The sequence below is a fragment of the Papaver somniferum genome, chromosome 9 (genome assembly GCF_003573695.1).
Source record: "Papaver somniferum cultivar HN1 chromosome 9, ASM357369v1, whole genome shotgun sequence".
NCBI classification, from domain to species: Eukaryota; Viridiplantae; Streptophyta; class Magnoliopsida; order Ranunculales; family Papaveraceae; genus Papaver; species Papaver somniferum.
This window is the reverse complement of record NC_039366.1, coordinates 194,588,855-194,615,561: the sequence shown is the minus strand read 5'-3', so window position 1 is coordinate 194,615,561 and position 26,707 is coordinate 194,588,855. Positions and strand designations below refer to the sequence as shown.

Here is a 26,707-nt window from a genome sequence, read left to right as displayed (position 1 = left end):
AAGTGGTACAACTTAAATCAGACTTACAACCAAACCGTGCAAGAATTTACTTCGGGATTTCAGAATCAAGCTATGGTTTTGGATTTATACTTGGAAGATTATGTTATCTATATGAAGTATATCTCCAGGTTCCATGAGTATATACGGAAGAAGTTGAAGATGTTTTCAGTTGATACTATTGCTGAAGCAAGTATAAAAGCTAATGTCATTTAAGGCAGGCTTAAGAAATCTGATTCAAAGGGAAATCCTAGGGGAAAATCTGGAGGTACCACTGAGAAAGGAGGTAAAAGAAGCAAAGAAGATGGGAGGTCTAGTGACAAGGAAGGTTTGACTTGTACCCATTGCAAGTAAACATGTCATGTTATTGACAAGTGTTGGGTAAAGAAACCTCATCGAAAACCCAAAGGGGTGCAGAGAAAAGAATCCAAGAAGGTAACACTAGTCGCTCAAACTCCATAGGAAGTCCACGGACTAACTGAACCCAATTCAAAGCTCTCTCTTATGACAGGGGCAAAATAAAGACCTTCAAAAGACGATCTTAGAGAGCGACTATTCACAGTTAAGATGCAAGTCAAAACATCACTAGTTGATGTTGTTATTGACTCGGGAAGTCAGAAGAATTTACTTTCAAATTCTTTGGTGAAGAAGTTAAGCTTGAAGACTTTCAAACATCCAAAACCACATCCTTTAGGATGACTTCAAAGAGAAGGGGGCTTACAAGTTATACAGCAGTGCACGTTCAGATTTCCTCTAGATGAGTCATACATTGACGAAGTTACATGCGACGTAGTGCCTTTGGATGTTTTTCAGGTGGTACTAGGTAGTCCTTACCTATTGGATGGAGATGCAACTCTACACAGTAGGGAACAAAAGTAAACCTTTACCAAAGATGGGGAAAGTTTTGTGATTCGGGCTACAGATTCTCCTCTTGGGGGACCAAACTTGATCACAGCCACTCAGGCTAAACGGTTGGAGAATGCTAGCATGAAGTTCATTCTCCTTATGATCCGTTCTCTTGAGGAGAAGCCGAGTAGAGTTTGTTTGGCATCCTTGTATGCACAACAAGAAGGCGACCTAGAAAGGCTGAAGTTGAAGTATAAAGATTTATTTTCAGATGTCACGGGATTACCGCCAAAGAGGAGTGTGGAGCATGAGATCATGTTGACCGAGGAGAGCTCTCTACCTAATGTAGGTCTTTACCGCACATCCGTAGAGGAATCTGATGAGATCAAGAAACAAGTCCAGGAACTTCTAGAATTATGAATGATAGTGCCAATTGCTTCACCTTGTGGATCAGCTTTATTGTTAGTACCAAAGAAATATGGAAGCTGGTGTATGTGTATTGATTATAGAGCATTGAACAAGATCACTATCAAGAATCGTTAACCTCTACCAAGGATAGACGGCATGAGATGTTCTGCCGTATATTAAGATATCATCCAAGTAAACTATCAAAAGATCTTATTTAAAAGGTCGTAAAAATCATTCATCAAACGCATAAACGTTGTTGGAGCATTACACAAACCAAAAGGCATCATCAACCTTTGAACAAGCCTTGTTTGGTTTTGAAAGCAGTCTTCGATGTATCATCTTTTTGGACTCTCACTTGGTGGTATCCAAATTTGAAATCTAACTTTGTAAAGACTCGAGCTCACGTTCCGAAGGTGTTTAAAGTGTTACATGAAGGCCGGCTGAAGTTGAACGGAAAGAAGCGTGAGTTTGGAAAGAAGGAGTTAGTATATCTCGGATTCATTATTTGTGGTGGACAATGGAAGATTGATCCAAGGAAGGTTGAAGTGATCACTAAGTGGCCTAGACCTAGTACTGTAACTGAAATCAGGAGTTTCTTAGGGGCTTGCATACACTTGCGTAAGTTTATCCGGCATTTTTCGACTATTGCAAGACTATTACATGGTTTGACGGGAGCTAAGTCAAAGTTTGAATGGAAGCAAACCCATGAAGACGCTTTTCAGTTACTAAAAATGAAGATTTCAAAAGCACCGGTGTTGGCATTTCCTAACTTACGACGTACTTTTGAAGTTGAGACCGACATTTCTAACTATGCATTGGGAGGAATGTTGTTACAGGATGGTTAACCAGTGGAGTACCATTCAGAATTTTTCTCAGGTGTTATTAAGAACTACGCACCTTATGACAAAGAATTTTATGCTTTATATCAATGTATCAAGCATTGGCGAGTGTATCTCTTAGGTAAAGAAGTAGTGGTACATTCATATCACAAACCATTGGAGTATCTACATGATCAGATGAAACTACAACAAGCCCGGCACATGAAGTGGATGTCTTACTTGATGAGTTTCAACATTCTCATTAAGTACAAGAAGAGAGTAACAAACAAGTAGGAATATATGTTGTCTCGTCCACCAATTCGAGCATTAATGGTGGCCATGAAAGTTCAGCCGATTGTTCCTCAAGAGTATGCAAAGTCATATACATCTAGTAAAGACTTCAAGAAGGTGTAAAGAGTGGTTTGAAATGCGAGTTTGAAATCCGGGATGGATTGTTGTACAAGGGTCAGTTTCTTGCATTCCATAAGATGGAGATCGTTTATAATGGTTAAGAGAAGCACACACATCCCGAGTTGCTGGACACTTTGGGATGAATAAAACTCTTCTTAACCTTCATCGTTATGTCTTTTAGCCAAACATGCAAGATGATGTGGCTAAGTTGGTTAGAGGGTGTAAGTTGTGCAGCACATCTAAACCTTCCAACAAGAAACGTGGGTTATATCTACCATTACCAGTACCATCAAGACCTTGGGAGAGTATCTCTATGGATTTTCTTGGTGGGTTACCAAAGACCAAGTCTGGTATGTTCGTTGTGGTCGACCGACTCAACAAGATGATCGCATTAATTCCATGTACAAAGACGGTAACGGGAGCCGGTGCAGCAAAGCTCTTGTTTGAGCATGTGTGGAATCATTTTGGGTTACCTACTTCGATTATTTCTGATAGAGATAGTCAATTCCTTAGTCACTTTTGGGATTCTTTATGGAATTATGATGGACACTAGGTTGAAGAAGAGTACAACTTTATCTCCACAAATAGATAGACAAACAAAAGTGGTCCAACAGGATTATGGTTCACATGTTAAGGGGATATATTTCCAAGCACCCTAAAACTTGGGATGAGAGTTTACCATATCTATAATTTGCATTCAATAAAGCAGTTCAAAGTTCTTTGGGAAAATCTCCTTTCAAGACGTGCTATGGTTACTTATCACCTAGTCCTTTCGATCTAGTATTTTCTAGTGACACCTCAACGGGGGGAAATAAAGGAAGTGAAGGGAAAAAGGCACAAAAGTTCTTGGAGAAGATATATAAGATTCATGAGACTGTTGAAGCACAATTAAAGAAGTCACAAGCCAGATACAAAGAAAATCATGACAAGTATCTTGTGCCTTGTAATTTTGGTGTTGGTGACTTGGTATGGTTAAAATTAGGTAAGGAACGACTGAAGGGGTAAGGTAAGAAGTTGAAGCCATTGAGATATGGACCGTTTCATATCCTCGATCCAATTGGTGACAATGTCTTTCGTCTAGATCTGCCACCTTATCTAGCAATGTACTCGGTTATAAATGTCGAATACTTGAAGTTTTTTGAGCCTCCATCACTACATGATGAAGGTGACGACACTATGATCTTACCACGAGTAGAAGACTTATGGTTTGATAGACAGGAACCACTCAAGGAAGGCTGCGTAATGGAGCGAAGAGTGACTAAAACACGACAAGGAGAGAAAGAAACTTTTTTAATTGGATGTAAAGGTCAAGTTCCTAGCAATGCCAAGTGGTTTAACAAGGAAAAGGGGACTCTCGAGTTCCCTAACCTTCAATTTTAACTCTCACATGAGTTCAAGTTCTTAAAAGGGGGACCCATGATACAGATGTATCTGTACTCCTTTAGGGAACTTAGTTAACCTCAAGATAAGTTGAAGGAAGAATCCTATTATAGGCAAGAATCCTTGTTTAGGCAGAATTCCTAGTTAGGGAATAGTTTTGTTTTAGGCAATACTCTTAGTTTAGGAAATAGATTCCTAATAGAAGTCCTTGGTCAGCTGAGTACGATGAAGGCTATAAATAGAGGGATTTGGCTAATGGCTAAGGATATATACTAGATACAGAAAACCTAGAGACTCTATAATAATAGCTACCAAGGTAAAGGGATCAAAAGTATCATTTGTTGATGTGGTCATATTATTATATATTGTAAATACCCCTAGTCCGTGCTTGAATGTGATCCTACAATACATATAAATATGTACTTAGGGAAAAATTGTATCATCGATGCAATACATATCAATATGTACATGATAACACCCTTATAATATGTGTTTATAAGCTCAGAAACTCCTTCACCACCACTTTTAGGTGAAGATGATTGTCTCATAAGGTTGCATATGTATCGGGGACATATCAATATGTACTAGCATGTTTTTAAATAATATATTTATATGTAATGTGTAATGTGTGTATCTGTGAGTTGTTTTAGGTTAATACATATTGATATGTACTTATTATTGTGTATGAATTAACATTGCATATGTACTGATATGTACTTGTACCGAGAGTAGAAGATGCTCCTAATGAAATTCTTATCCTTTGTTACTTTGATCCAACAATATTTTGGGTTCTTGTCGATACATATTCTTATCATATTTAGTACATATATAAATTTGCAGCCACTGCCATAAAAACTTCAGTCAAGAAGAGTTAAGGTTCGCATTTCTCGCAAGCAAAATGATGATGAAGATGAAAAGGGAGAGCTCTACTCACTTTCACTATAGCATAGATTCACATAGAAGGTCTCAAGGTTTGGGAACTAAGGTCGTTAAAGATGCCGATGGCCAGAGTTGTTGTTGAAGAAATGTATTTATTTTCTCAAGCTACTGATAGAACTGAAAGAAAGCTTTGATAATATTAAGATTTTAGTTCTTTCGGGGTTTTTTTTTTGGATTGAGTTCCTAATTTTGTTTTTAGGATGATGATAACATCCTTGATAAGTGAACGATTCTTTGTTTTCCATTATGTCAACAATGAAGTTTGCAGCTATTATGTCAAGCAGAGAAACTGTATTTGTCAACTAATATCAAACATGGTTTATTGTATAACATGCACTTCATTATTGTCGAACAGAGATAAAAACAATAATGCAAACATATATAGAACTCTCAAAAATGCTGAAAAAAATTAATACAATAAAAATCTTGTATGGTTTAGCTATTAATTACATTTGTTTACATATTTTGTACTCTCTCATGGAAGAAAAAGCAAGATACAATTTTTGGTTCGTATTTTTCTTTATAACCGCATATTTTGTGTAATCCTACCGTACATGTCGATACATACTGAGTGAAACCCTGGTACATGTCGATATGTACTGAGTATCCGATTCTTCGAGATAATCAGATAATTTTTCTAGTATCTCTCTTAGCCTTCATGTTCGCAAGCTTGCTAACCTCAATGACTTGTTTGTTGCTTCTCCAACGGCCACATCTGCAACTGTTGTTTTACCATCATATGTCAACTTCCTCAAGTTGGTTTGTTGTTGAGTTGAGGGAATTCAATAGCTATTCTTCTTATCATCATATGTCAACTTCCTCAAGTTGTATCTCTTGTTGTCCTCGGGTTTTCTTTGCAGTAGTACATATTAATATGTGAGGAGTGAAAACTTTGTACATATTGATATGTACTATGTGGAACCTGATACATATTGATATGTACCGATTGAAAACTTAGTTGATATCACGCATTTGATATTATATCCTTCTTTAATAAGCAAGTTGATGATTTTGTAGACCCTATTAGCAATATTAGGTAGATATCATTGAGAAGCAAAATAATAATAGGAAAAATCATCTCAGTTTAAGTCATTCGATAACCAAAAATACTTCAGTTGAATCTCATTTCTTTTTTACGGTTTGTACCTTCGATGTGTCAAATTCAAACATCTAGACAAAATCATCAACACCAAAAGAATTGAGAGACAAACTTGAATATGACAATTATATTATGAGATGCTAGGAATGCAAATACTTACAGGAAAAAAAGTCTCATAGTTTTGACATCTTGAATCCAAAGCTCTATAAGTCCAGCGAATTGAAAACGGTGATAAAGCTGGAGAAAAAATCCTTTTATTTTAGTCTTTTCAATAGACCACTCATTTTCTCTTCCAAAAAAAATCCAGTTCTGAAAACTGACAAATCGACGAATTCCCAAGTTTTCACATTTTCAAGAATCTTAAACGGAAGAACCTTTTATCGATTTCAGTATCAAATTCATTCAAAACAAGTAGTGTCAAGTAGATCCAATTCAATTAAAACATGGTATGAATCTATGAATCACGAAAAGAAAAAAAAATACAGATCCAATTCGACCAAAACTCATAAAAAAACTAGAAATTATAAGAAAAAAAATTCAGACTTGATGAATTAGGAAACACAACCTAACTTACCATAATCTCATCAGAAAAGAGATTGAGAACTATATTCGTGTGGAACTGAAGTATATCATCTCTATCAGTATTATACACGAAGGGTGATTTTCGGCATTTAAGAAAAGGCATCATAAGAACACGCACGTGTGTTGGATGAGCGAGTAAAAAAACAGGTCTGAAAAATGTTTTTAGACCAGCGATTTTGTTTTAGTGCTGGACTACACACTGAACGATTCTTCTAAACTGGATTAACCAATAATTCCTAGAAATTTAAATGCCGAAATTTCATCCCTAGCCCGACTTCTCCTCATATGACACAAATTCTACCGGTAGCTCGAAAACCGGTACGATAATTAAAGGCTTCCACTTGATCCAATATTTACTTAAGTTTTCTCTAACCAAGATTAATCTCATCAACAATCTCTCGAATGAAGCAGACATTGTTAGTCAAGGGGTTGTTGTTCATCAATTGTCTACCTAGAACCATATCATGATGAGTGTGGCTTTATAATATAAAATAATATAACTGTAAGTGAAAGTCATCTCCATTTTTCAAACATTAGAGATAAAAATATAAGATATGGTTAGCTAGTTAGTCTTTCACACACCAAAATACTAAAAGGTCATATTTCATGACAGTTCAGAGTAGTTGGTCACTTCATCATACAACCTTTTCCTAGTTTGCACCCTACAAGACTATATCCATAGAGGCCCAGGATGTTAGCTTTGTACCTTCTTTCTCTAACCCACCTTCACTATTTGGCTTTAACTTCACTCTTACTCATATTTCATTTCTTTATCTCACTCCAAATGATCATGTTTTTCTCATTCCTCTGAGACACCTTAACTTCATACTTAGCAGCTCATAAGTTTATGACAACTTCCTCATCGGCGTGATGAAGCCCGCAAGAGGGAAGCTTCCTCTCTCAATTGTTGGAATCCTAATATGCATTTTTGTACTCATCGGTGTCTTGTATATTGAAGACACTGGCTCCCTATCTTCTGCGACTCTTCTTGCGCTAGAAAGCACATGTTCGAAGCAAGACGACTCAGACAACAATTCCAGTCGGCCAGTAAAAGGTATGTCAGTTTTAGCTCGGCGCCTCGGCCTCGTATATATCTGACAAGAACGTAATGTTTTATGTGCATTGGCCTTAAATGAGTTAAATCTATCTTTTATGTTCAGTGAAGGAGAAAACTACTGGTATTAATTCTTTAACCGAAGAGAAAGACGATATTAACGATATCAGCGAACAAGAAGAAGATGAAGAAAAAGCGGAGTTTGATCCAGAAAAGTGCAACGTTGTCAAGGGGAAATGGGTGTTTAATAGTTCTCTCAAGCCATTGTATTCTGACGAGACTTGCCCGTATCTCGATAAGCAAGTCGTTTGCGTAAAGAACGGGAGGCAGGACTCTGATTATCGTTATTGGGAATGGCAACCGGATGAGTGTAAATTGCCCAGGTTACAAACATTAACGACGAACTATAGATCAAAACATGAGAAACTGAGAAATTTATTAACTGAATTTGTGATTTTAAAATTTCAGGTTTGATCCTAAAACTGCACTTGAGAAACTGAGAGGCAAGAGACTGATGTTTGTTGGTGACTCGCTGCAGAGAGGCCAGTGGCAATCCTTTGTTTGCATGGTTGAATCAGCTATACCACCCGAAAAGAAGTCCATGAGACGCGGCCGTTCTCTCACTGTTTTCAGAGCCAAGGTAGTACTAAATACACAAATTTGGTAATCCTACTGCAATTATAACTAATTTGATTTTTCATCTATGAGTTGTCTAATTGGTGTACATGTCATTCGTCTCTAGGAGTACAATGCCACCATCGAGTTCTACTGGGCACCCTTTCTCGTCGAGTCAAATTCCGATTTACGTATTATAGGAAATCCTAAAGACAGAATACTAAGAGTTGATGCAGTGAAGAAACATGCCAAATACTGGGAAGGAGCGGATATCCTTGTGTTCAATAGTTATGTGTGGTGGATGAGTGGCTTGAAGATCAAATCACTGTAAGTTAAACCATATATCTCACAAAACTGACAGTTTCCGTAGACGAATGTAGTTTACATAAATGTATGCCTCTAAAGTATCTTATAAGCCAATTGTGCAATGCAGATGGGGCTCATTTGCAAATGGAGAAGAAGGATATGAAGAGTTAGATGCCACAATTGCTTACAGAATGGGTTTGAAAACATGGGCAAATTGGGTAGACTCAACGATTGATCCTAATAAGACCAGACTGTTTTTCACCACCATGTCTCCAACACACATGAGGTAAGTTTCATTTTCAAGTCTTAATTTATGAAAATGAATGCACTCAGCTGATCACCATTCTGACATTTCAGAAGTGCGGATTGGCACAACAAGAAAGGCATCCGTTGCTATAATGAAACGAGACCAGTGCTTAAGAGGGGATACTGGGGAAGTGGTTCAGATAAAAGGATGATGAATGTGGTATCCAGTGTGGTGGAAAGAATGAAGGTCCCTGTTTCTTTCATCAATATAACTCAAATGTCTGAGCATAGAATTGACGGTCACACATCAGTTTACACCGAGTACCAAGGTAAAGTGTTAACAGATGAGCAGAAAGAAGACCCAAAACGTTACGCGGACTGTATACATTGGTGTTTGCCTGGGGTGCCAGATACATGGAATCAATTATTCTATGCCTACTTGTAAAAAAGAAGAATCGCATAAGAACTCTGTATATCAGAAACTCAAACAAAACAAATTGCATAGATTTTTTTTTTATCACGACATATCAAGCGTTCTTTCGTACACATTACATATTCTTATATGTATATTACTCCTAGAACAGGGCAACTAATGCATATATACTATGAATTACAATCTTAAACACCGCAAACATAATATGATACTCCAAAAACAAAGATTAGCTTTGGATAGTGAGGCCTGGAGAACTTACTCCTAGAATCTTTGGTACCTTGTTCGTACTTGGAATTTTCCCAACAGTGAGAGAGGCTGGCGCCTGAGGTTCATATGCAGCAGTATGAACACCCAAAGCTGCCCTACCCGAAGGATCAAGATTGTTGGACCATGAAGCGTCCCACTTAACAGCATTTGCTGTGCTGCATGCTACACTTGCACCCCCGGGAACAGTTAATTTTGCTGCGTTCTGCAAGAGATACAATTTCTACTTTAGTCAACTTCATTCCATTACGAAACGGGTAATACAGTTGAAAAACTGAAAGAATGGGCTGGCTACCTGTGGGAAGCATCGTTCAAAAATCATTCTGTAGTAATAGGCTTCTTTGGTTATAGGAGTATTGTGAGGGAAAATATGCCGTGCATTAAGCATCATTCTATCCGTCACCTGGAACAGAAAAATGACACCCGCACATTTAGTTATGCACATACTCAAATAGGAAAAGATGGATATGATAACAATTATAGGCGACAAAGAGAAGAAAAGTACATGGTCTGAAGCATGAGCTTTAAGCCCATCGATCCAGCTATATCCAACACCGTCACTGAATTGCTCCTTCTGTCTGTATAGAATATGCTGCAACATTGAACACAATAATATAGTTTTAAACCATGTTCGGCAAGAAACAAAAGGAAATTTTGAATGTGAATAATTCTGGAGGTTGATGGTTGTATTGACCTTTGGGAGGTATGGGTGTTCTTCATCGTCGAAAGCCCTCCTGAGGATCCACTTTTCAATACGCCCCTCATCACGCTTTATCTGTAAATTGGAGAGTGTTTAGAGAACTTCCATTGTGCTAAAATTTAGTGCATCAATGCAGGTACCACACTCAGATGATTGGGGAAATCCTAGTTTGAATATCAATTCCTATACATACCATCTTCCATTCTGGGTCAATATCCATAGCAACCTTGATAAACTCTTTGTCGAGGAACGGCACCCGAGCTTCCAAACCCCAGGCAGATGTTGATTTATTAGCTCTCAAACAATCATACTGATGGAGGGCCTTAATCTGCATTTTTGGAAAACAATATCATTTTGAAGTTCTCTACTTCAACTTTTGGTCTAAGAAAGGCAACAGATTAATCAATATACTACCTTCTGACATGTCTCCTGATGGAATTCTTCTTTGTTAGGTGCCTTGTGAAAGTACAAGTACCCGCCAAATATCTCGTCAGCACCTTCGCCAGAGATCACCATCTTCACTCCTAATGCCTTTATCTTGCGAGACATGAGAAACATGGGGGTACTTGCTCTGATTGTGGTAACGTCATAAGTTTCAATATGGTAGATAACATCTTCAATGGCATCAATCCCATCCTGCGAGACACCATAACATAAATTTCACAACTGGAAAAGAAAGCAAGTACTAAAACTCTCATGAAACTTGTTAACAGTAGTTTTTTACCTGAACAGTAAAAGTGAACTCATGGTGGACAGTACCCAAATAGTCTGCAACTTCTCTTGCGGCCTTTAAATCGGGTGATCCCTGGAATGAAAAGAGCAGTGCACGGTGCACACACACACAATGAGAAAAATATAATTTGGAAAGACCATTTAAAAAAACCAACTAATACTTGTACTTGTAGTAGAAACTGCAACTTCTAAACAGTTCAGGGCCAACCTCAAGGCCAACACAGAATGAATGAAGTTGAGCTCCCCATTGCATGGCGGCCTTAGTGCCAGCCATATAGCGAGCTGTAACAGAAGCAACTAGGGATGAATCAAGGCCTCCGGACAGAAGAACTCCAAAAGGCACATCAGTCATTAGTCTCTTGATTACAGCCTGCATGAAGATTGGAGAGAATGTAATGAGTGATAGTAGTGGACAGGTGACTCCATGTAATAAAAAAAAGATCGGTTAACTTGAAAATCCTGCATTATCAGTAATCTCACATCTTCAAAAGCGCGTCTAAGAACCAGGGGATCATATGGAGTAGATGGAATAGCTTCTGAGAACCAAGATGGGTTGTACCATCTACGCAAACCTCCTTGTTTACTCGAGTACAAGTGACCAGGAGGAAAGCACTCAAAATGTTCACAATCATCGTTTAGCCCTTTCATTTCTGACGAAACCCAAATTGAGCCTAACCAAAAACAGGGAAGAAAATTACTTGAAAGAAAAAAATGATTCTAAGTGCAACAAAACAAATGAACAAGAAATACCATCAAGTCCCCAGCCAATGTAGAGAGAAGTGATCCCAATAGCATCTCGGGCAACAATGAAGCTGTTATCACGCGTGTCCAACAATACGAATGAGAAAATTCCATCCAACATGTCCACAAAATTCTCCCCATGTTCCTCATACTATAAAACCAAAACCAGAGGAGAAAACTGTTAGCCATGGAATTTTACAGTCTATAAATAGTAGTAATAAGTAAAAAGTAAAAACATATGAAAAATAAGACTAACCAGATGAGCAATAACATCACAATCACTCCCAGTCCTGAAACGATGATTCGGCATACTCTTCCTTAACTCTTCATGGTTGTAAATTTCTCCATTCACCTATTACAACCCCACAACAATTACATCACTGAAAAAACTACTTAAGACACGTAACATGAATTCGGTTTTTTCTTCTTACCGTTACGGCGATAGACTTGTCCTCGTTGAATAGAGGCTGGTCACCAGAAGTAGGATCGATAATTGCTAATCGTTGATGAGCTAAAAAACTATTCCCATATTGATGGATTCCACTCCAATCCGGTCCACGGTGCTTCAATCTGCAATAACAATAAACATAAGCAGCCACTTAGAAACCATGGAGCTAAGCCAACTCGACATGTTCTTAACACAAACAAATTCGCTAGCAGCATCCAACCAACCATTTAACATATGGTTAGTTGTGATAATTCTTGCAAAAATATGTGTTAAATGAAAAATTTTCTGAAATCAACTAGATGATTATATGCCGTCTAAGATATCCACCATAAGGCTCATGGATTAGTCAAGTTAAATCCAGACACCAAAGATATCATAAGCAAAATATTGGTAAAAAAAGTTTACCATAATTTCTTTGGTTTAGGAGAAAGTAATTATAATCTTGGAGTCCATGGTTCTGAGATTTTTGACAAGAAACAAAGAATAATACTACTGCGTACATTATTGAGCTAAAAGTTCAATTTTGTGCAGTGACAAAATTATATTCTCATAATCATAAAAAAAAAGGTCCCATCCAAAGTCCAAACCCAATAAGGAGGAAGTCATGTCCTGTCAATACCATGTGAGTGGACACATAATAAGAATGATGGCAATGGTTTCTTATTTAGAAAAAGGAAAAAAAACCTCAAAAAGAAATAATAAATGAAAGTGACCTCAATTAACTAGGTTTTCCTTAAAAACACTGTAGATCAATTGAATGGATGCAAGTAATTATGAAGAGTATCTTCTTCGTTTTGCTCTTAAAAAAATGATGAAAAGATGAAGATTGATACACAAAATTGGTGATGAAGAATGAGAAACAAACACATGAGAAGGAAAAACAAATTAAGAAGAAGGGGAAACGAAATTGCCTGCGAGAAAGCTCGAGGACACGAACACGTTTAGCCTGAGAATCATCTGAGGAACCAAGAACTGCTAGTATTCCACACATTATGATGATGAATATTGATTATCGCACAGACACTCTCTGGTGATCTCTTGAGAAGAAAATGAACGTCAATCACTCAGATTAGTAATGAAATGACAATGGAGGGAGGATACTACTAAACCACATTAGTACGTCCCGTATTTATAGTGCTGCAACGCTAACAAGGACTTCAACTTTATCAGAGTGAAATGAATAAGAGGGTGGCCCACACCGTGGGCCCTACTTGTGAGACGATAACAACAATGACAAATAATAATGTCATGAAGCGGCGACGGGTATCGCGTCATATGGGAACCCAGCCCCCGCTACTGTGTCATTCAGAAGACGGACAGTCCCCTGAGAGGTACACGTGTCTATGGTTTTTGACCACCGGATTCCGATTAAAATCCGTGATATCCTAATAAGTCATTTTAAATTACTAGCAAAAAAGAAAAAAAAATGTAAAGTTGTATATTTTCTTTTCTTGTTTTAATTTATTATTCGTCGAGGAAGATTAGCTTGGAATACACATTCTTCATCTCATAGGAAGATTAGCTTGGAATTTATTAAGAAATCTAGAATGTGGGATCAAATCCTAAGAGCAAAGTACTATCGATGATCTAGCTGGGAATTTGGATGTAAGACGGAAAAATTACCCTTTACTTATCTTGGAATGCCAATTGGTGCGCATTGGAGAAGCATTTAAGTTTGGGAGCATGTGTTAGTGAAAATAGAGAAAAAGTTAGCTTCATGGAAGAAAAGAATGTTGAAGAAAGCTGATAGAATAACTTTAATTAAGAGCTATCTTGCTAGCTTACATATATATTACATATCCTTATTTCATCTGCCAGTGAGTATTGAAAAGAAAATGATAAAGATCATGAGTAATTTTCTGTGGGGTACGGTGGAATGTAGGATGAAGTGAGCATGGGTTTCTTGGTCGAAGATATGTATGCATTAAGAGAATGGAGGACTTGGGGTGAGAATCTTAAGGAAAACAAATCAAGTTTTATTAGTTAAATGGATTTGGAGATACTTGAAGAACCAAAACAGTTTATGAAGGAAGATTATGCACCAAAAGTTCAAAAACAATAAAGAGGTGTTAATGCCTGATGTAGACAATCAACCCCAATGTAGGAGTTTATGGAAGAAGGTCGTGAATCTGGTTTCAGCTGTTCAAAACGATGCTCATTTATGGTAAAGAATGGCAAAGGGATAAGATTTTGGAAGGACAAATGGCTTAATAGAGCGTGTTTGAACGATCTTCTTTTGGTGGTGTTTAAGGTTGCTAAAGAGAAAGATGTTGCAATTGTTGATATGATAGATTACAACAGGTGTAATAGCGCTTTCAAGAAAGCTTTGAATGTGAATGAGCAGCTTGAATGGGACTTCCTCGGAAGGGACCTTGCTAATGGCCCTGAATTGGTGAATGAAGACGACGAGATACAGATTATGGAACATTTCAGCATACAAAAATGATATGAGACTTTAGCAGGGGACTTCCCTTCATGAAATTTTGAGAAATATTTATGTAAGAGCTACATTCCTCACAAGGTCGGATTCATTATTTTGGAAAGTTTCCATAATTCTTCACCCACGAGGGATGTGTTAAGTCATAGAGGCATTGAGAACCCGGAAAGAGAAACAACTGATCATATGTTTATGCATTGCTTTTTTTCTTTCAAGATATGTGATTACTTCATTAAAGCTTCCAAAATCTCATGGCATATGCCGAGAACCCTATTTTAATTGTTTAAAGCATGGTCGACGAACGTGCTGCGCAGGAGAGAGAAAACGGTTTAGAGGATTATACATTATGCAATATGCTCTCTCGAACAGCCCAGATATGATTCACGGACAGAACCTCTTTTTTTTCATGCTGGATTTTTTGGAAGGAAAGAAATGGAATGGTTTTCGGAAAGAGAAAGAAAACGCAGCTGAATTAATTGATCACGTAAAACTGCTTATTGTGGTGTGGTCATGTGATACTGAAACATTTAAGTATATAGACTTCTGTATGGAAGGAAGAATCTCATGTGCGAAGGAAGAAGCTAATTTCCAAAGTGTTTATGGAGTGGTGGACCTGCTTGCGATCTCTATCCTGCAATATTATAAGTGGTGGAATTATCCAGGTTTTTTTAGATGGAGGATTGTTATTGTTAACGGTGCTTGGAATTTTGTTTCTAATCTGGGCGGACTTGTTTTCATCTCGGATGTGTAGTATACTGTTTTATGTTGGATGAATCTCAATAGCAGAACTATGTGTCCTTCTGCAGTATTAGTTTTGGGTCCACAATGTGCAGTTCCCAGTCTTTGCACAACTATCTATAGACTTGGTAGCTTGACTTTTAGCAGTTTTTCTGCAGTTTTGCCACTTCTAAAATCTTGTTTATTCTCTGCAGTCTTGGTTATTCTCTTCTTCAGAACTGTGCAGTGTCTTCAATGTACAGTTTTGAGTACCGCGGTTTTTACTCTATTGTCTGCAGTCTTCGTTGTCTAAATTGTTTTGCTTCTTATATATCCATTGATTATGGTGCTGTATGTTGAGAATTCTAGTCCTAGTTTGTATTTCACTGGCTTGGACTTTCTTGTTTAATATAACCTTTTCTTTCGAAAAAAATTGGGAGACTTCCGGTAAGCTTGAGTACATGTAGGATAGACAGGTGTTAAAACCTTTGCTAGAGATCGATTCTCCATTGGATGCCTTGCTACGGATCTTGGTCCCCCGCTTTGAAAGCAGTACATTCCGTAGTTTGAGAATCCCGCTGATCCCTAGAAACCCATTGGAATCTCTTTCGGTGCCTTACGTTCCCCTAGGAAAAAGCAAGCTTTATTCTTTCATCCAATAGAACCCGACCGCCTAAACGACACTCACTTTCATCTGAACAATGATTGCGCCCTACTAGTCGACCTAATTGTTTTATCTATCATACCTTCTCGATAGCTACATATCAAAAAGAGGCATAAGCAAGATATTGATCCCCCAAAAAAGGTATGTGTACTTTTCGTGCGATGATTCACCTTTCCTTAACGAAGTAGGCGAGAGGGCAAGAAGTGGTATATATCTAAAGAAGTACGCCTCCTCGAAAGGTTGCTTTCTGAGCCTTTGTTCCTAGATGAACCAATGTTTATCTTTAAGAGTTTTGAAAAACCGGGGGTCTAATAACCACACCCAATATTTCGCTTAGCAATCTGTATGGACTAACTGCAATATACTTTCAAGAGAACCAACTAGACAGTCAGACTCAATTTTAAGAAAAGTATATCAAAGAGTGACATCTCAATTTCTCAATTCAATCTGCAATTAAACAAATAGGAATTTGTGAGCCCAATTGAATATAATAAATAACTTGGACGGTATCAAAAATCAATATCCAAGTGTCAGTCAATTTAATCAACAACCAAAGGCTGGATTCACAATTGATTGAACTTACGCACAACCTGTGATATTTCAATTATATAAACAAATATAATGCGGAAAAGAATTACACAGACACCAGAAGTTTTATTAACGAGGAACCCGCAAATGCAGAAAAACCCCGGGACCTTGTCCAGATTTGAACACCACACTGTATTAAGTCGTTACAGACACTAGCCTACTCCAAGTTAACTTTAGACTGGAATGTAGTTGAGACCTAACCAACCTTACACTGATCAAGGTACATTTGCGCTCCTTACGTCTCCGAATCCCATGCATCCCTTAGCTGATCTCACCCACAACTAAGAGTTGTTACGACCCAAAGTCGAAGACTTGATAAACCAATTTGTCTCACACATAAAAGTTTATTGAATAGATAAATCTGTCTCCCACAGATAAACCTATGAGTTTCGTTTCGTATTTTGATAAATCAAGGTGAACATGAACCAATTGATATACCGGACTTATCTTCCCGAAGAACGGCCTAGGAATATCAATCACCTCACAATAATCTTAATCATATGGTAGCGAAACAAGATATTGTGGAATCACAAACAATGAGACGAAGACGTTTGTGACTACTTTTTATCTTGCATATCGAAGATTAAATCTCGAGCAATTCTTAAAGAAGATAGTACTCAATTACGATAGAAAACGGCAAGATCAGAACACACAACTACAGAGAAAATAGTTGGGTCTGGCTTCACAATCCTAATAAAGTCTTCAAGTCGTTAACCTACAGGGTTTTGGAAAAACGTAAGGTTAAAGGAGAATTGGCTCTAGTCGCAACTAGTATCACACATGATGTGTGGGTATTAGGTTTCCCAGTTGTTAGAGTTCTCCTTTATATAGTCTTCGAATCATGGTTTGCAATCAATGTTACCTTGGTAACAAAGCATTCAATATTCACGGTTATATGAAAATTTGATTAGACTCAAGCTAATATCTTTCAACCATTAGATCGAACTTAGATTGTTACACACAAATGAAATGTGACTTCAATTAGATATGAGTAACCGTACCTAAATGTGTACAACTTTGTTGGCTCAACAATAGTTAACCAAAGTTATCCATATGAACACTTTCATACCAACCTTATTCATCTTAACCATAACTAGTTCAAATGACTCAAATGAAACTAGTTCTATAGTTGTTCAATTGTTTATATTCTCATAGAAGTGTACAAGACACGATTAAAGCAAAATCGATTTTGATTCACTCGAATCAAGTCATGAACATTATAGTCACGGTTGGCAAAAGATTGCATTCTTTATTATATAAATGTATTAGTTCATGAACAAACCGATTTTAGAACATAGCCCACTCAAGTACGCAAACGGGTACGCATACCTTAGTGGCCGGACTAAGTTTGGGTTCGACATTATGCGAATGGGTACGCATACCACCAAACTCAGTAAAGTCCCGGAACTTGAACCTCACGCAAGTATGCATACCGGTATGCGTACTTAGTTCCTGGATCTACTAAACCAATCAGTACGCATACGTGTATGCATACCATGGTTCCCGGACTTGGATTACACATATGCAAGTACATATATTGTGCTTACATCTAATTGTTCTAAACTCTCATTTCAACCATTGAAACATTATCGGAAGACGACAATATTTGTGTCACACAGACTATTAGCTTCAAAGCAATTTATAAGTGATCGAACGATCAAAACAAAACATTTAGAGTCTATATCAAATGATTGTCTTACACAAATCATGTAAAATGTTACCAGACGATTTTCACATGATTATCTTTTGAGTTTCGTAAAGAATATAAGATGAACTTGGTTAAAGCAAAAGCTTACCAACACATATTTCGAGAAATATGTAAGCAAGTTAAATTCAGATCGAAATATCAAATATGTATAATTGAAGTCTATATAGCTATACGACTTTTGTCTCAAATAGGATATATAGTATAAAGACTTTTGAGTGATAGATGAGTTCAAATCTCCACATACCTTTTGTTGATGAAGTTCCACAAGATCCCCTTAGCAGTTCTTCGTCTTCAATCGATGAACGCCATGAAGTCTAATGCTCAACTACACTTTCTATCTTAATCTGAGACTTATCTATAAGTAGACTAGAAATCAAGACTTATAGTTTTGGCAACTAAACTTGACAAACAAGCTTGAGATAGCAACGCTTGCGAGTTCGACTGACAGTGCTCTAACAAGTTTTCTTTCCTAAAATCGATGAAATACCATATATATTAAGACTATAAATTGTTGAATCAACTGCTTCTCCAGAATGACTCGTAATACCACTTAAGGGAGGATAGACCGTCCACCCAGGTTGAAACTGCCTACCTAGTTGCTTAGTTCGGTATGAGCAAGTGAACGATCCGAGCACCGCAGAGAGAAGTAAAAGTGACCAAGATGCGAAGGAAAAATTGAGGAATTGTTTTTGACTTCTAGAAATCCAAAAGCCAGAAGCTGATCTGACGAATGAATTTCAAAATGACTTCTAGAAGAAGAAAAAGGTTAACATTTTTATTGTTGATTTCTAAAACTGACTTCTGCTTCTGGCATACAAACGAGATATTAGTAGATAAGGGAAATAGGAAAAAGAAATATCATCCACGTACATTATGAGAAGCTTCATGGATACTTAGATACCATATATATTAAAATATTACTGCCACCCTGAGTGATATGAGTGCTTATCGTCTTCTCTTTTTTTCTTTTGAAGTAAAGTTATATGGTCTTTGGCTACTGGATTTCCTATAAAACTGCTTTGTCCTGAGCTATAGTGTAAAATAGATTTTTGATAGAGGTACATCAAAAACAGATCCGAGGGAGTTCAAAAACAGCTTAAGATAGATTCCTTATTCAATGTAGTTTCCTAACTCGGACTAAATTAACGTTACTAAATTTACCAACTAATTTTCATCGAGACAAAAAAAAAAACCATTAACCATTGTGAAACTCATACCTATCTTCCTAAAACCTCCGCCACCACCGTCAACTCCAACCCCAAGCTTAGAAATTATATGAGGAGATTGGAAGGCGTAATGGAAACAGAGAAAAATAGAATCCTTGAGAGAGGAAGGAATTGAAGATCGGTTGTTAATTACAAAAGTGTTTAGGGCTTTACCACCGATGAAGATGGATTCAAAAATAGTTGAAAGTTGTTATGAAAAGACAAACTCTTTAAGGAAATCGAACAGATCAAGGTTGTTTTGGTACCGTTTTTTCTTTTTCAAAAAGCACTTTCAAAACATATATATGGTAATAAGTGATAAGTTTTGATTTTGGTGTTTGTAAAAAAAATTAAAGTGCTTTGTATCCAAAATTCCTCAATTTTTTAAGGAAAATCTACAAAATAATCCTATTATTAAGACCTGATTTACAAAACAGTCATACTATTACAAACTATTAACAAATGGTCATACTTTCATTAATAGAGAGTTAAGTGGTGGTTCACAGTTACATATGTTGATGAAATTACCTATGTATCCTTCCTATTTATCCTTCCATACACAATTTCAAAAAAATTTCTTCATTATAGCTTTTTTGACGGTGGTGCTATCTGTAGGTGGTGGTGTCGCCGCTTACATATCGTTACATCACATTCAGGATCGTTATAGCGCAATCAGGATCGCTACACCACATTCAAGATCGTCACACAGCATTCACCCAAAGGGTTCATTTCTTCCCCTCTGGGATTTTGCGAACAATTCTTAAGCTTCCACCACCACCACCACCGCTTCATTACCACCACCTCAACCAAGTAGTTGAGTGAGGAAGGTATTTTGGGCAAGGTTATTTTGGGAAAAGTTAACACTGTTTTATTCAAAAGTGTTAAATCGAATAGAAGTATGACTATTTTGTAACCAAATCACAAAAATATGACCATTTTGTGAACGAATTACAAAAAATATGACCATTATGTAATTGACACATTTTTAAAAGTCGGGGCGAAGGACCTTTTAAAAGCTACAAAACCATAAACTTTGAATCTAACCTAAATTTAATGTTTGATTTATCTTTCATATCCCTATTTTACTTTATAAACGACAACAAATTACCATTAAATTTTATATACAGTCAGCTTTTTTTATTGATTATACTTTATTCTTAAAGATTACTATTATTTTTCTTTTTCAAACTATTTATTAGCGTTTCATCGAATTTTGTTTCAATTTATCAATAATAAAAATAAGAACAAATATTAAATAAGAACAACAGGTAGCTAGCTCAGCTGGTCATCCTCGTTCCTCAAAATATTTCATGCGCTCCATGAGGTCACAGGTTCGGACCCCTGATGGTGTAACATTGCAAAATTTGAAATATAAAGTAGAGTTAGCTTGCCCCCTGCGACATAATCAGCCCCCGATCCGCTTCGGCTCCCTTGGATGGTTCCTCATGAGGTTCGCTGGTAGGCTAGCACAACAACTTGTTCAACAGATGTAGCAGTGTGTTTTCGAGCTTAGCTTGTTGGGTTTCCAATTATTTTCTTGTAATAATCTTTATCCAATAATATTAAATAATGATAGTAATAATTAAGAATTTTAATATTATATATAGGGTCCGATTATATGCGTCAGTGGGTGCACATTTCTCCCCTCTTTATTCGAGCAAGTTAACAAGAGGTTTTCACCATATTAATTTATCTTTTTTGTAATAATTTTATTTAGAGAAAGAAAATACAAGTTCTGAAATTATCTGGTATATTTTTTTTTAATACCTGAATTGCACATACTACAAGAGGAACCGTGACCATGAAAGTATCTATTAAGTACATATTTAGCAGGAAGAATATTTTCATGGCACTTCCAAGCACAGATTTATAAACAGTCAGTTTTTTATTGATTATACTTTATTCTTAAGAATTATTATTTTTCTTTTTCAAACTATTTATTAGCGTTTCATCGAATTTTGTTTTAATTTATCAATAATAAAAATAAGAGCAAATATTAAATAAGAACAACGGGTAGGTAGCTCAGCTGGTCATCTCCGTTCCTCAAAAGGTTTCATGCGCTCCAGGAGATCTTAGGTTCGAGTCTCCGATGGCGCAATATTGAAGAATTTGACATGGAAGGTAGAATTAGCTTGCCCCTTTGCAACATAATCATTCCCGGTCCGCTTCGGCTCCCTTGGCTGGTTCCTCATGAGGCTCGCTAGGCTAACACAGCGAATGTAGTAGTATGTTGTTGGAGCTTAGCTTGTAATAATCTTTATCCAATAATATACTAATTAATAATTTTAATATTATATATAGGGTCCGACTGTATGCACTCGTGGGTGCATATTTCTCCCTTCTTTATTCGATCAAGTTAACAAGCCGTTTTCACCATTTTAATTTATTTTTTTGTTATAATTTTATTTTAAAAAAGAGTTCCGAAATTATCAGGTACTTATATATTTTCTTTTTCTTTTTCTCTTTCCTCGTTTTTCTGCTTCCATCTTCTATACTTCTTTGTTCCTGTATCTCAAAATTCTTTAATTCTTCTAACTAAAATTGAAACTCTTTATAATAACAATCTAGATCTTCCAGGATGAAACAGACTCATGGAGAAGCAGGCCTAACTGTAAACTCCCACCCAACTGCATAATGAGTTTGTAGCAAATAAATATATAAAATGGCATGCCTTATTCGCCAAAAATATGGTTTCACATGTTTATCGTTAAGTGCTTTCAGATGCAGTGGTGTTGGACAAATCGCAAAAAAAAAAACTCCCCAAAAAAACAGGGACGGAACTATCTCTGGGCTAAAGGGGCTAAAGCCCAGGTGATCTTACTAGTCCATAAACCTTTTTTTTTTTTTTGCTCGACCAAGCTTCTAGTCCGTGACTTAAAGAAAATTTATATATCCTGGGTCATTGCAAAAAAGAGGAGTGATTTGTAACAGCTGGCCATTGCAATGAATCTGGAAAAACTGAATAAAACATAAAAGGTTAACATCTTTGTAAAGTGTTGTTAGCCATCAAAGTAGACTTTTTATGGCAAACAATGCTTACTTCATATATCGAGTTACGGATAACTATAGTAGAGTAGACTATATACCACCGCAATGAATAGTCAAATTATTATTATTATAATAGACCAGTCAGGGAAAATTATATTGTAGTTTCTTTCTTGCAGTTTTGCAATGATATATAAAGAGTCCAATCATTTGTCCTGGACGCAATTAGTACGTTTCATTTCATAAAGATTGGTTAATATTTGCTTAGATATATAAACTACAATTCTCTGAGGCACAATGCATTTGTTGGTGGTTATGGGTAAACCATTATTAAAATTTTGATTTCTTTATAAATTGGAGTAGATTAAGAAACGTGTAAAGATCTATTTGATTATGAATGCATCTTACGTTTACTTTGATTACGCGAAGAAGAGGAGATCTTAATTACTAGTATATAAGCCACATTTTTCTTGAGTATATATTGCCTGCTTTTTTTTCTTCTAGTCTTTATCTGTTGTGTGACTCATGCTCTACATTACACGTGACTCGGATCCACGGCTTAGATAACATACCAACTTCCAAGAACACGTAAACTTTATCGAATTTCAAAGTCTAGTTTCCGATCAAAATAAAAATAGAGAGTAACCTGTTCCAGATGATAGGGTAAGTTGCAGCCGAACCGAAATGCCCTCAAGAGTAACGCTATCTCTGAAGAACGGACACGTAAATTCGATACTGTTTAAATGGACGAGAATATAAAAATAACAGGATGTAAACAGTTTCATCCTATCCATTTTCAAATATTTTTTCTTATTTTTAATTTACATCAGGATGCATCCAGTTTCATCCTCACTCTTTTTTAAGTTTAAGCTAGGATGAATCAGTTTCATTCTTGCTAAAATAAATTTATGTCAATTTCACACATACAAATTTAATTCGCTCAATAAAACCATGTCTTAAAAATATTTTGATAAATGACCCATTTTCCGTTAAATATAGGAATTTTTTGTGTACCGTTTCAGTTAAGCTGCTTAAGAAAAAATGGTAGTACACTTTATCGTATCCACACACACCTTAGATGGAATGTGCTTGTCACAAACTTTAGGGGTAATGGATTGATATTTGATAAAGAAATGACCGGTGAAATTGCCTTCAGATGGGTCAATTCCAAGCTAAAATTTATTTTGCGTCTAATCGTGGTCACCCATTAATTACAATGGTGAAACATGCCGGCACGCCAACGACTTGACACATTGCTCCATGTCAGTAATCACATTATTGGTCGCCTTTTGCGTTCGGAAAATATGGGTCATTTAAAATATTTTTAAAACATGATTCAAATTGACGAGTGAAAATTATTATGGGTGAAATGGACACCAAAAAAATCGCAAGGATAAAACTGGATTCATTCTGACTTAAACTTAGAAAAATAGCAAGGATGAAACTGGATGCATCCTGATGTAAATTAAAAATAAGAAAAAATATTTGAAAATGGGTAGGATGAAACTGTTTACATCCTGGCTATTTTTACATTTTTGTCCATTTAGACAGTATCAAAATCTAACTATCCTTTTCACTCAGGAATTATTGATTTTGGTCTTTTTAACCAATTTTGTGTTTTGCGTTCCTCTGCGTAACAAGCTCCCGTATAGTTGCTTTTTTTTAATACTCAAGTATTATGATATTTTCATAGTTTGGATACTCCATTCCATCCGTCTCATTATTAATTGACCTAATTTATTAAATTAATTTTAAAATAGGTCAATTAATAGGGAGACTGACGGAGTACAAGACTTATAAAAAGAAGCAAGAAGAGATCCAAGGGAACATAATTTACGTGATGGTTTATTTCGTTAGCGTCACAACTTAGTTAAATTTGATGTGATTTGTACATGGATGTATGCCTGAAACTTTGCCAATGAAGAAAATTCTTTGAAAACGAGTTTCTTAAGAATTGTTGAAGTTTTTCCATTTTTCTCTTTGGATAACAACCCAATGAAATAGACACTTGTCGCATTTACATATGAGTGAATACAGCACAGCGTGTTTAAGATATAGTCAGCTGCAAGTTTCCCCATTTTTATCAAGGAAACATTGGTTTTTCATTTTCATTTAATCTTATTGTAATCCATGGTGCGTCTTTTTCAATTTCTATTGGTTCTACTCAGAATATTTGGGACTCTGTATCCTTAACCAATCACACATATGAGTTTTAATCCTCAAGAGTGATACTGTCAGTTATGACTTGCAAGTATCAAAAACAACACGATATCTAATTTTCCATATATGCCACATGGTAAAGCAAATAGAACGAACTTGAGTAGTCTTTGTTGGTTTATTCTGGACACTTTTAGCGAACCAAGATTTGATCAATTGATGGACATTTCTCCCCCGCAATAGCTGAAGATAGTTAGGAACAACAACAGCAAGAACAGAAGAAAAAATGTCGCGTTCAAGAAAAAGATACAGATAGGATTCATTATGATTCTTATAAATAGGACAAACAATATTTATATGAGAGGTGAATTTTGACGGTTTGTCTAGTGGCCAACTATGACATGGTTGTCAAGTGTCCAAGTGAAAATGTGCAACTGTAGTGCATTATCGGTGGTTTGGCCAAAGTCAGACATACGTAGTGCATGTCTGAATTTCAGCTAGATAATGGCATGTGACAAACAGGGTTTGAACATGGCAAATGATGCGAGATTAACATCAAGAGATGCCAAATGAGTTTGGAAAGTAAACTGTATGCATGAGACGTACAGGCATGCAAGCAAGACTTGCATTGGCACGCTTGCATCATTAGGAGAATGATGCTCAACAATGATTGCGCGACTTTGGCTGGTAGACGCAATCATTATGCAACAAGGCTGGATGACATGTGTCGGGCACATGGCCTTGACGGTTTTTAGTTGGTTACACGGAAGTTGCTTTGCTTTATCCATAACTGAAGGCTAGGACTTGTTTGTTTAGCTTTAAAATGTAGTGGCGTCAGTTGGCACGGTTGGCTAACTTCCTGGCATAAATTAAATTTGCAACTGCCTGACAGTTAGTTGTACATAGCTTTTGTAAGGCTATATATATAAGCCTAATATTGTGAAGGGATTGGGGAATCCAGAACAAAAAGAGTGTGTAACCCTAAGTGTGCAATAAATAAAAGGCTACGACCTAGTTTAAAGTTAAGTTCCGTTGGTGCATTGTCCCTTTGTTTTGGCTTACGTTTATCCATCAAGAAGAGTTGGAAAATTTGGTTGAAGATTTGGAAGATTTGTGAGCAGAACCTCTGTTTAGTATGGGTTGAATAGAGTTTTAGTCAAAAAGTTGAAGTATTGGCTAAGTGCGAGTTGGTTGAAATTGTGTTGTGGAGCATAGTTGCCATTGTCAGGGTTGGCTGTAACATTTGGGTGTTGCGGACCTGTGACAATTCGGGTATCGAAGCTCTGGTTAAAGGTCTCTCTGTTCACGTTGGTTTATAGAAGGCTGAGTAAATTTGTTGTTGTTCTTGAGTTTGGTCGTGAATTGTATTTGAAGTGAATGATCCATATAGAAAGTACAAGGAAATGCAAAGGATGTGGCAAAGATCAGACCAAAGGTTGGAATTAAAGGTATGTGAAACCTTAATTCAAGAATCTACAAGTGATAACCATACACGAAGGATATCCTCGGAACAACTTGATGAGGGTGAAACGAGTTGTTCTACATATCAGAACTGCACTAAGGGTACCGAAGACGTTGCAAGTGTTATTGAGTTACAACACGATGCTGGGAAGGCTCAGCAAGGTGTTGGCAGGGGTCAACATAACAACATCAGTCGTGAAAAAGCGTGGGTCTAACAACACCACCCAATATTTCGCTTAGCAATATGTATGGACTAACTCCGAACCACTTACTAGAGAATCAACTAGACAATCAGACTCAATCTAGATAAAAGTATCTCAAGGAGTTAATATCTCTCTCTTATTTTGATTCACTCAAGCTAATAGTTTTCAGCGAGTCTATAATCAAACACAAGGAATAACTTGGACGGTACCAAAGACCAATGTCCAAGGATCAATCAACAACCAAAGGTCGGATTTCCAATTGATTGATTCAAACACACAACCTGTATTATTTCAAATATATAAACAAATATAATGCGGAAATAGAAATAACACAGACATCAGAATTTTGTTAACGAGGAAACCGCAAATGCAGAAAAACCCTGGGACCTAGTCCAGATTGAATACATATGAGCGTTTCATACCAACCATGTTCTTCTTCACCATAACTAGTTCAATTGCAAGGAAATCTTATGTAACTACACAAGACACAATTGAAGCAAAGATGATTTGATTCACTCGAATCGTTTCATGAAATTTAATAGCCACGGTTTGCAAATGCATTC

At 36.6% G+C, this 26,707-nt stretch overlaps 2 protein-coding genes across 3 annotated transcripts; one reads left to right on the top strand and one right to left on the bottom strand.

The window, feature by feature from the left end:
• Positions 1 to 7,273: 7,273 nt before the first annotated feature.
• LOC113310292 (protein trichome birefringence-like 3) lies at positions 7,274 to 9,226 on the top strand. The gene is made up of 6 exons (XM_026558912.1): positions 7,274 to 7,534; positions 7,641 to 7,917; positions 8,003 to 8,174; positions 8,277 to 8,476; positions 8,583 to 8,741; positions 8,813 to 9,226. The coding sequence occupies exons 1-6, from the start codon at positions 7,351 to 7,353 to the stop codon at positions 9,144 to 9,146; spliced, it is 1,326 nt and encodes a 441-aa protein (XP_026414697.1). The 5' UTR covers positions 7,274 to 7,350; the 3' UTR covers positions 9,147 to 9,226.
• On the bottom strand, positions 9,175 to 13,125 carry LOC113310290 (asparagine synthetase [glutamine-hydrolyzing]-like). 2 transcript variants are annotated; one of them, XM_026558910.1, is made up of 13 exons: positions 12,931 to 13,125; positions 12,003 to 12,141; positions 11,828 to 11,923; positions 11,581 to 11,722; positions 11,311 to 11,501; positions 11,039 to 11,200; positions 10,823 to 10,903; positions 10,513 to 10,734; positions 10,292 to 10,426; positions 10,093 to 10,173; positions 9,904 to 9,990; positions 9,694 to 9,801; positions 9,175 to 9,603 (listed from the first exon to the last, which is right to left on the bottom strand). In XM_026558910.1, the coding sequence occupies exons 1-13, from the start codon at positions 13,008 to 13,010 to the stop codon at positions 9,361 to 9,363; spliced, it is 1,767 nt and encodes a 588-aa protein (XP_026414695.1). In that variant the 5' UTR covers positions 13,011 to 13,125; the 3' UTR covers positions 9,175 to 9,360. The 2 variants fall into 2 exon arrangements, with proteins under 2 accessions (XP_026414695.1, XP_026414696.1); XM_026558911.1 differs by lacking the exon at positions 12,931 to 13,125 and adding an exon at positions 12,425 to 12,507.
• Positions 13,126 to 26,707: the final 13,582 nt, after the last annotated feature.